Here is an 11,324-nt window from a genome sequence, read left to right on the forward strand (position 1 = left end):
AACCCATCTCATACATTCTAAAATACTTAAATTGATGTTAGAATGAATTTATCCAAGATTATTGACCCTTTTCCTTTCTGTTTTCCTGTAGACAAACCTAGCCAACCAGGAGAGATTGACATTGTCTCTGTCACTAAAGACTGTATCACCATCCACTGGCTCAGGCCTGAGCATGATGGTGGCAAGGAGATCCTAGGTTACTGGATTGAGTTCAGGCAGGCTGGAGAGAGTGCCTGGAAAAAATGCAATAAGGAGCGCTCGAAGGATCGTCAGTTCACCATGGGTGGCTTAATGGAAGCCACTGAGTATGAGTTTAGAGTCTTTGCTGAGAACGAGACTGGACTCAGCCGACCTCGTCGCACACCTATGGGCATCAAGACCAAATTGAGTGGTAAGCGGTTGCAGGATTGAGGTCTATCAAAACAAATGACCTTGTTGCAGTAGAATTTGACGTTCAATGTATAACATATCTGGCAAGTTCAATACAAATGTTGCTTAACTGACAACAGAAAAATATATCTTAGAACCAAATTTTGACCAAGATTTAATGTTAAAGTCAAAATTGTGTAAAACCTAATGTTTAAAGGGAAAGACAACCAATTTATTTGTAATTCCTTTCAATTTACAACAAAAAGTAAAAATTAAATACATTTAGTGTGATTAAACATTGCTGTCTTTCTGCAGTTGGTGAGGCTCCAGCTTTGACAGAAGACATCCAAGATGTAACAACCAAACTTGGCGAGTCTGGCACTCTGACCTGTGGCATTATTGGCAGACCTCTGCCTGAGATTAAGTGGTACCGCTTTGGCAAGGAACTGATCCAGAGCCGCAAGTACAAAATGAGCTCAGATGGTCGAAACCACTCCCTCAGCATTCTAACAGATGAACAGGAAGATGAGGGCCTGTACACCTGTAGGGCAATCAATGAGGCTGGAGAGATCGAGAGCAGTGGTAAACTGCGTTTACAGGCAGCTCCCCAGTTTCACCCTGGCTTTCCCCTGAAGGAAAAATACTTTGCTGGGGCTGGCACCAGTCTCCGCCTTCATGTCGTATACATTGGCCGTCCCATCCCACAGATCATGTGGTTCTATGGCAAGAAGCCTCTGAATCCATCTGAAAATGTGATCATTGAAAACACAGAGAGCTACACCCACCTCGTGGTGAGGAATGTTCAGAGAAAGACCAACGCTGGTCGCTATAAGGTGCAGCTCAGCAATTTCTTTGGAACTATTGACACTGTGCTTCGTGTAGAAATCCAAGGTGAGATCAAACTATAAACAAATTGCTTAAGGGCTCCACATCCATCCATCCATCTATCCATAAATTTAAAATCAAAGTTACAAATGAAAGCCCTTTGCATGAGTTTTCAGTTTCAGTCTACAAATCTTTCATATATATATGCGCGTGTGTGTGTGTTTCTAGACAAGCCATGCATTCCTGAGGGGCCCCTAATTGTTGAAGCCCTGCTTAAGAGCTCAGTTGTCATCAGCTGGAAGGCTCCCAAGGATGATGGAGGATCAATGATTACCAACTACATTGTGGAGAAACGGGAGGCCAAAGAAGGGGAACAGTGGTACCTGGTGTCCTCCTCTTTGTCTGGAACCACCTGCCGTGTCCTCAATCTGACAGAGAATGCTGGCTACTACTTCAGGGTTTCAGCTCAGAATCAATATGGAGTCAGCGAGCCTCTAGAGATCCCATCAGTGGTTATAATCAAGAGTCCATTTGGTAAGTTTATTTATATATTATTTTGGTGTCCTCTTCACAGATGGCTTATTCTGTCTCAAATCAACCACAGCTTCTACTCGCTCGTCTCCTATTTGCATAAGTTATAGAGTACCATCTAGAAACTTAAATGTGTTCATTTTTTAAGGAGCGTATTTAGTTTTCAAGATCTGCCACTGCATAGAATATGGGACTTCTGCACTATAGTAACTTTCCTATTTGTTTTTCAGAAAAACCTGGCATCCCACAGCAGCCTTTCATTATCAGCTCCACAAAGGACTCTTGTGTTGTCTGTTGGAAGCCTCCAAGCAGCGATGGTGGAGCTAAAATCACAAACTACTACCTGGAGAAACGTGAGAAGAAACAGAACAAGTGGATGTCAGTAACTACCAAGAAGATTGCAGAGACCAACTATGAGGTCACAGGCTTGATTGAAGGCTTCGAGTATGAGTTCCGTGTCAAATGTGAGAACATGGGCGGTGAGAGCGAATGGAGTGAGATTTCTGAACCCATCATCCCCAAGTCTGACCAGGCTCCTCGCACTCCCGCATTCAGGGAGGAGATCAGAGACATGACTGTCAAATACCATGCCAGTGCAACATTTGTCACTAAGGTACTTTTTTAAAAACTACATTGCTTATTCCTTTAAAATCTCTCAGTTTTTAAGTCAAAAATACAATCATAACATCATTGTTCAGTGGACACCAGTTATTTATTTTGTCTCTTTTTCCTCCAACAAGGTGTTGGGCTATCCAAAGCCTGTTGTGAAATGGTACCGTAGTGGAAAGGAAATCCTGGCAGATGGAACTAAGATCAAAGCACTGGAGTTCAAGGGAGGCTACTATCAGCTTGTCATCACTTCTGCTGATGAGAATGATGCCACAGTTTACCAAGTCAGAGCAACTAATTCCTCAGGATCCATCTCTACCACAGCCAACTTGGAGGTGGAAGGTAATATCATAATTTCCAAATATTTTCTAGAATGCACTAAATGCATGATATCTTCTTTCCAATTCCTGATTTTAAAAAAGCCCACATTCATGAGAATAAGTCATGATTTTGGTCATTTTTATTGTAGTTCCTGCTAAGATCTATCTGCCTCAAGAGCTCCAAGGAATGGGCGCAGTCCATGCTGTCCGTGGTGATCACATCACCATCAAGATCCCCATCTCTGGCAAACCTGAGCCAACAATCACTTGGCAGAAAGGTCAGGAGATCCTCTCCAACTCTCCTTATCACCAAGTCATCACCACAAGGTCTTTCACATCCCTGGTATTCCAGAAGGGAGTCCAGAGGAAAGATACTGGCTACTACATTATTACTGCAAAGAACAGGTTTGGAATGGACAAGCAAACCATCGAGGTGAATGTGGCTGACATTCCTGAAGCTCCAAAAGGCCTTGTGGTTAGTGAAATTGCAAGGGATTCTATCACTCTTGTCTGGGAGCCCCCTGTCAGTGATGGTGGAAGCAACATTATTAGCTACATTGTGGAGAAGTGCCCCACCACCAATGATAGGTGGATTCGTGCTGGACAAACTACTGACTGTAGTATCACTATCATCAACATATTTGGAAAGGCCAAATACCAGTTCCGTGTTATTGCCGAGAACCAGTTTGGTCTGAGCCCGCCATCTGAACCAACTGAGCCTATCACCACAAAGGAAGACAAGTCTGTAATTAGGAACTATGATGAGGAAGTGGACGAAACAAGAGAAATTACTAAAGAGGAGGCTCTTTTCTACAAGGTGAAGGAGCTGTCCTCAAAGTACATTATCTCTGAGGAGCTTGCTCACTGCCAGTTTGGTGTGGTTCACCGTTGTATTGAGATTGCCACAAAGAAAACCTACATGGCCAAGTTTATCAAAGTCAAAGGAACTGATCGTGAGTTGGTTTTAAGGGAAATTGAAGCTCTTAATGTGGGAAGGCACAAGAATATCATCTACTTGCATGAATACTTTGAAAGCATGGAGGAGATCATCCTTATCTTTGAATTCATTTCTGGAGTTGACATCTTTGAGCGGCTTGGCACCAGCAACTTTGAGCTTACAGAGCAGGAGATTGTCAAGTACCTTAGACAAGTCTGCTCTGCTCTCAAGTTCCTGCATTCCCACAACTTTGGCCACTTTGATATCCGCCCAGACAACATTGTGTACACTACAAGGAAAAGTACCAACATAAAGATCATTGAGATGGGCCAGGCTAGGCTTCTGGTGCCGGGAGAAAACATCAGAATGCTCTTTTCAGCACCGGAGTACTGCGCCCCAGAGGTCCACCGCCATGATTTGGTCACAACGGCCACAGATATGTGGTCTGTTGGTGTTATGGCCTATGTTCTACTCAGTGGCCTTAATCCATTTGCAGCAGAGTCTACCACAAAGATGATTGAGAACATCGCCAACTGTGAGTATGTCTTCGACAGTGAAGCATTTAAGGATATCAGCCTGGAGGCTATGGACTTTGTGGACAGACTTCTTGTCAAGGACAGGAAGCTTCGTATGACAGCCCATGAGGCTCTGGAGCACCCATGGCTCAAGATGAAAATAGAGCATATTAGCAACAAGGCTATCAGGACACTGAGACACAGAAGGTACTATCAGACTCTGATAAAGAGGGTTGATACTATTGTATCAGCAGCTCGTGTGGCCTATGGTGGTGCTTTCAAGAACCAGAGGGGATTGGCTGTTGGTAAAGTGAAGATTGGAACTGAGTGCCATGGCTTCCGTGCTGGCCCAGTCATGCATGCCTCAGCTGAAGAAGGTGGTTATGCAAGATTCACTTGCAGCATTGCCAAGTATGACAAGAGTACACAGGTGTCATGGTACTTTGGTAACTGCCAGCTACACACAAGCCACAAGTATGAGATTACTTATAGTAATGGCTTTGCCAGTATCTACGTAAAGGACATTGAAGAAAGTGATGATGGTGTGTACAGATGCAAAGTGCTGAGTGATGATGGAGAAGACAGTGCTTATGGAGAGCTTTTTGTCGAGACAGTGAGGAGTATCAAAGAGTACTATCTTAGCCGCTCCATCAAGAAATTAAGGAGGAGAGTTGACAAGACTAAGCTTCTGCAGAGACCACCAGAGTTCACTTTGCCTCTCTACAACCGCACCGCTTTCATTGGCGAAGATGTGCGCTTTGGTGTTACTGTTACTGTGCATCCAGAGCCTTGCATAATTTGGCTTAAGAATGGTGAAAAAATCAAGCCAGGTGATAATGACAGCAAGTACACCTTCACCAGTGATAAGGGTCTATACCAGCTCATGATCCATAACCTGGACATGACTGATGATGCTGAATACACTGTTATGGCCCACAACAAGTTTGGAGAAGACAGCTGCAAGGCCCGTCTCACTGTGGCACCACATCCTGTGACGGAAGAAACTATGAGGCCCATGTTCAAACGCCTGCTGGCTAATGTTGAGTGCATGGAGGGACAGAGTGTCCACTTTGAGCTCAGAGTCTCAGGTGTACCACCTCCTACTCTTAAATGGGAAAAGGATGGTCATCCACTACAGTTTGGTCCCAAGGTGGTTGTCATACAGGAGGACATTGACTCTCATGTCCTTCACATTAGAGAGACTCTACTTGAGGACTCTGGTGTTTACAAAGTTACTGCAACCAACTCTGCTGGCACCGCCAGCTGTCAGGCAACATTGAAGGTGGACCGCCTTACCTATACAAGGAGAGAATATAGGAGTGAGGAAGAGAAATACATGCACATACAGAAACAAATTGAAAAGACCAACAAGATGGCTCAGAAAATCGTTGCTACTGAGGAGCTTGTACCGCTTAATCCCACTGCTCAAGAAGCTCTCAAATATGCTGCAGAGATTTACAAGCCAGCAGTGAGCACGAAGAATGTCGAGGGTGAGTTTGACATCAAAGAGGAGAAGTCAGAGACCAAGAAGTTGGAGGAGGAGAGGAGGATCTTCATGCCCTATGAAATTCCTGAGCCTGTGGTTCATGATCCCAGAGTTCTTGATGAGAACAAAGGTATCAAACAGTTTGTACCTCTGTCAGATATGAAGTGGTACAGAAAGTTAAAAGATCAATATGAGATTTCAGAGAGGATGGAGAGGATTGTGCAGAAGAGACAGAAACGTATTCGTTTGTCCAGATGGGAACAGTTCTACGTCATGCCCCTTCCTAGAATCACTGACCAGTATAGGCCAAGATGGCGTATTCCAAAACTCACTCTAGATGATCTGGAGACTGTCAGACCTGCACGCCGCTCTCCCAGTCCTGTGTCAGAGGCGTTGTTCAGATCTAGGAGGAGATCTCTGGGAGACCTTAGCGATGAGGAACTGATGAGAACAGAGGAAGAAGAAGGAATGATGTTGGAGGATGAACTGGAGCTTGGCTTTTCTGCCTCACCTGCTGGCAGCCCTGTACGCATTGAGCGACGTGCCATGGAGCATGAGGAAAGAAGGCAGGAAGGTAGACATGAAACCGTTGAGGTTGCTGAGACAAAGAAGAAACGTACCATCTCTCAGTATATGAGGAGGAGAAGGTCACTGTCACCCACTTACATTGAGCTAATGCGTCCAGTTTCAGAGCTGATAAGACAACCACATGCTAGGCATCCTGTGGAAGTAGAGGGAGAGATTGTGGGGAGGAGGTCCCCTACCCCAGAGAGGACCCGACCACGTTCCCCCAGCCCCATCAAGTCAGTTGAAAGGTCTTCACGCTCCTCCTCGAGGTTTGAGCGGTCTGCCCGTTTTGATATCATGTCCCGTTACGAGGCCAGAAAGGCTACTCTGAAATCTGAAAGGAAGTATCAGTTGGTCAGTCAGACACCTTTCAGTTTGGACCATGCCCCGCGTGTCACTGTTAGGATGCGTTCTCATCGTATCCCAGTTGGTCAAGATACAAAATTCACCCTAAATGTACAAGCTAAACCAGAGGCTGAGGTCACGTGGTTCCACAATGGAACTTCAATCTCTGAATCCAGTGAGAAATTCATCTTTACCAACATGACTGGTGTCTTGACCATCACTATTCTGGACTGTCAGGAAGAGGATAGTGGCACGTATCGCTGTGTATGTTCCAACTCTAAGGGAGAGGCTTCAGACTATGCTACCCTGGAGGTGTCAGGTGGTAGCTACACAACTTTCTCTTCTCGCCGCAAGGATGAGGAAGCTCCCAAAGCACATGTCCCTGAAGTCACTCGAACAGACCACTACCACATCTCCCACTTCAAAGCTGGCTATGCTTCACAGACCCACTTTGAGGTAGAAGAAACCAAATCTAAGTTAACCGAAACACATGAGGTATTCACACATGAGAGATATGGCGCCTCCTCTGAAAGGTACTCCTCTGCTGAGAGGTATGACTCATCTATCAAGTATGCTTCTGCTGAATACCTGTCATCTAGTTCCTCTTATTCATCTGACAAATTGTCTCTGAGTGGGAAACACACCATATCTGAAGCTAAACTGAAATCATCTACCACTGCTGGTGATGAGGAAGTTTCTGTCCAGAAGGCAAAACTTTCTCTTCCAGCTAGAATCCTCACTAAGCCTCAGTCTGTGACAGTTGAGGAGGGAGAGACTGTCAGATTTACCTGTGATATTGATGGTGAGCCTGCACCCACTGTGACATGGATACATGAGAGCAGAACCATTGTCTCATCCCACCACATTCAGGTCACCACAACTCAGTATAAATCCAGTTTGGAAATCTCCTCTGTGACAGCCTCCCATGAGGGCAGTTACACAGTAGTGGTAGAGAATTCAGCAGGCAGACAGGAAGCTCATTTTACTTTAACCATCCATAGACCAACCCCCAAGCAGGAAGTTAAAATAGTCAAACCCCCTGAGCCATCCGTGAAGTCACCCACTCCCAGTGTAAAGTCATCTGCACCTTCAGTCACATCCCCTATTCCCTCCACAACCTCTGCTGTTCCCAGTGTGAAGTCACCAGAACCTAGCACCAAATCCATTGAGCCTTCAGTTACATCACCAGCTTCAAGTATAAAATCTCCTGAACCAAGTGCAACATCTCCTGCTCCAAGTGTGAAGTCCCCAACACCAAGTGTGAAGTCTCCTGAACCCGAGGGGATTAAGTCTCCTAAGAGCATAAAGTCTCCTGAGCCAACTGCACCTTCTCCTGCACTGAGCTTAAAATCACAGACTCCAGGTGTCAAATCTCCTGAGCCTGAGGGAGCTAAGTCACCACGAGGTCTAAAATCTCCTGAGCCACGACTCAAGTCACCACCGCCAACTAAGACCCTGGGGACTGGAAAGTCACTGGAATCTGAGGAAGTAAAATCACCCCGGGGTATCAAATCTCCAGAACCTACAGGAATCAAAATGCCAAGAGGTGTCAAGTCCCCAGAACCTCCTGGACTCAAAACACCAAAAGGCATCAAGTCCCCAGAACCAACAGGCATCAAATCACCAAGGGCACTGAAGTCCCCTGAACCTGAAGGAATCAAATCACCTCCCAGAATGAAGTCTCCTCCTCCCACCATGTCCCCCAAGAGAGTTGTATCTCCACCCACCGTAAAATCCCCAATCCCAAAACCCCCCAAGGTCATGAGTCAGCTAACAGCAGAAGCCTGTGAGGGGTCAGTGAGGATGTCCTGTGTTTGTGAGAGCTCCGTCAGAGAGGTGGTATGGTATGTGAATGGGAGGAGGCTTTCACAAAGCAGTCGCCTAGAGATGCACTATTCTGAGGGTTCTTGCAGCCTTTTGATCCATAATTTAACAGACAGTGATCAGGGAGAGTACACCTGTGAGATGAAATCAGAAGGAGGAGTATCCAAGTCTTCTTTCAACTTCACTGGACAAGTGTTTCAGTCAATTCGCAAGAAGATTACAGCTTATTGTGAACAGCAGCTGGGACTTCAAGGTAGGCTTTTTCTATCACCATCCAGAAAATCTGATCCAGTTTCATGCTTTAAAGAAATTATAACAGAGCCCTAACATTGAAGTCATTCTTAACAATGACATGTGTGTTATCGTTACTTCTGCCAGGATCAGTATTGATGAGTCAAAAGGAGTCATCGTCATCCTTGAGTTCATCGGTGATGATGAAGAAAGAAATCCATACAATGGAGGAGTCGTCTGCCTTTTCTTCTACTTCCCAGCAGGCCGTGATGTCATCCATGACGGATTCCCGCTCCTTCAGCAGCATGGCAGCTGAAATGAAGTTTGAGACCATGTCCATGTCCAGCATGTCCTCCATGTCATCTGAGGCATATGCCATGAGCTCCAGTAGCCTCATGGAGATGGCCTCCCACATGGAGGGATCACTTAGAGCTCTTGGTAAGATCATAAGACTCTTGGTAATCTGTAAAACTGTACTTAGCTTCCTCGCATCCACCAGCAACACAATTATCCTTCTTTTGAAATGAAACCTCATAAAGATGCTGAATTAAGCTCAATTAGCAAAACATGCTTTTTTGTCATAACATTTTTTTGTTTGTGTCTGTTGTGAAATTGTGTGCCTGCCTTACTCTAAATGAAAAAAGGTTCTTGTTCTGTGCATAAAGGTTCAGGTTCTGCTCCAAGGATTGAAGCTCTGCCAGAGGACATCAGCATTGAGCCTGGCAAAGTCCTGACAGTCGCCTGTGCCTTCTCTGGTGATGCCAGACACATTGAGTGGTCGCACGACGGCAAAAAGATTGAGTTGACTGCTGCCGGACGCTTCCATATTGAGACCACTGAGGACTTGACCACGCTCATTATCACTGGGGTGAAGGAGGAGGATGCTGGAAGCTACACCCTCAAACTGTCAAATGAGCTGGGATCTGATACAGCAACTGTTCACATTAGTATTCGATCGGTGTAAGGAAAAAAAAACAACTCTTCAAAACTTCCCCTTTTTCTTTTTCTCATGCGTTTTTATTTAATCAAGCAAAAGAATCTACTTGATAAAGATCTGGATTTCTGTTCTTGTAAATATGAACTATTTTTGTACCTATCTTGACATTAATTTTTGCCAAACTAGACTAAAGTCTAAAGGTGTTATAAAATGTACCATATTGGATAACTGTGACTTAGGATTTTTGATCCATTATTCTGTGACATGTACATAATGTATATAGCCGAATTTACCGGTTATGGGAAGTGTATGCATTGTTATTTATGACAATAATATTAACTAAAACAAAATGAAACTGTATATGGTTTAACAGGAGAAAGTTCCAACAGGAACGAATACTCTGTTAAACTAAGAAACTAAACTTTGTGCCTCAACGATAAGTTGAAGTCTTAAGATTGCCTCAACAGGTAGAGAGGCTCCCTGTTGATGTTAACTCAATCAGAGACAAAACTATGAATACACTGCTTTAGAGAGCAGTGCATTAGCATTGTGAAAGCAGTGTGAGATCCTGAATGCTGTTTGCATTTACCCTCATGTAAGCAGGATGACTGGACCTCGCACTCCGACTGATTCTGTCGTACTGCTATTTCACTGACGTGCTCAGAGTGCAAGCGGCCTGCACTCCCTGAGCACAAGTGTTTCTTTTATATTTTGTGCTCTGCATCTGGCAAACAACCACTGATGAGACTTTTCACTTGTACCACCAACCTGGCCAATCACTTTAAATAAGAGTCCCTCCTGTGCTTGTTTGCAGAAACAGAGCTGTCTCTCGGAGGTATGCAGTGTGTTTGTGTGCTAGTTTTTAGAAGTTCACCTGTCAGTCAAGGTGGGTGCGGCAAAGCAGATGTATGAAACCACCTACTGCTGCGTTCAACAACAAGTCCCACAAGTCGCCCTGCAGTTTAAGGGTTTGATTGAAGTTTGAGTTGTAGTTTTGACTATTTTCGCACCCTCCTTGAGTCTTTCCTCCAGTTATTTCTTTAATAAAGCATGATTATCAGCACTACAGTATGTTTCTGCTGTGGTTATTCATCACATTAAAACACATCGTTTAACACATTTAGGTTTCTATTTTCAGGAATTAACCTGTTATGTAAGTGTCTGAGTTATATGACATGTGGCTCAACAGCACACCGAGTACGTGGCAAAGTAGGCTGCACGCAATGTGAGAAACAGAAGTGACTCCATCTGTAATTGTGCCTTTTTGCTCAGTTTATGTGAGGATTTTTCTAACCATGAGAGCCACAGAAAATTGGGATTGTGGGTAGATTGGAACACAAAGAATCTGATCACTTTATAGTGGTTAGGTGAAGGAATCAGCTGAGCTGGCACTGTCTGGTGAGTTCTGGTGGTAAAATATTGACCATTATGTGCTGTGACAACCATGGGTAAATCCAGAGGTTCGAGGGGAATTCTAAGCTGGGGAATTAGTTGTTTGTCCAGACAGTTTTGTTCAGGCCTCAAATTATCATGCCCTATGTTGACAGAACGTTGAATGTGGGGAAGTTTTGACCCTGCCTGCCAGTTTCCCCATCTTTAATTATTGGGATGCAGGCTGGTGGCTAACCACAATATACGCAAATATAATCAGTTCCTCTGATTTTAAGTTAGCTCTCCCCAACTGCTTTGGCTCTTCAGTGTTAGCAGCTGGGGAACTGTAAAAAAAAAACAACAACAAAAAGATGAGAAGAATCAACCACTGGAAGCAGAAATGGGGCTATAACTGGAAGTTGGTCGGGACTTGTAGTGTCTTTCCCTATGTATTGGC

General features: G+C 44.6%; 1 protein-coding gene across 22 annotated transcripts in view; it reads left to right on the plus strand.

Annotated features, from left to right (window-relative positions):
• Positions 1-10,581, plus strand: part of ttn.2 (titin, tandem duplicate 2) — a 221,696-nt gene extending 211,115 nt beyond the window's left edge. For all 22 annotated transcript variants that reach the window (XM_084909012.1, XM_084909028.1, XM_084909015.1 and 19 more), the window contains 8 exons: positions 92-391; positions 685-1,260; positions 1,423-1,728; positions 1,956-2,338; positions 2,466-2,676; positions 2,804-8,581; positions 8,707-8,997; positions 9,225-10,581. In XM_084909012.1, the coding sequence (XP_084765138.1) occupies positions 92-391; positions 685-1,260; positions 1,423-1,728; positions 1,956-2,338; positions 2,466-2,676; positions 2,804-8,581; positions 8,707-8,997; positions 9,225-9,523 (8,144 nt within the window). In that variant the 3' untranslated portion in view covers positions 9,524-10,581. The remainder of the gene's footprint in view (positions 1-91; positions 392-684; positions 1,261-1,422; positions 1,729-1,955; positions 2,339-2,465; positions 2,677-2,803; positions 8,582-8,706; positions 8,998-9,224) is intronic.
• Positions 10,582-11,324: the final 743 nt, after the last annotated feature.

Source organism: Perissodus microlepis, chromosome 16, assembly GCF_051167445.1.
Source record: "Perissodus microlepis isolate ML-2025 ecotype Zambia chromosome 16, ASM5116744v1, whole genome shotgun sequence".
Lineage (NCBI taxonomy): Eukaryota > Metazoa > Chordata > Actinopteri > Cichliformes > Cichlidae > Perissodus > Perissodus microlepis.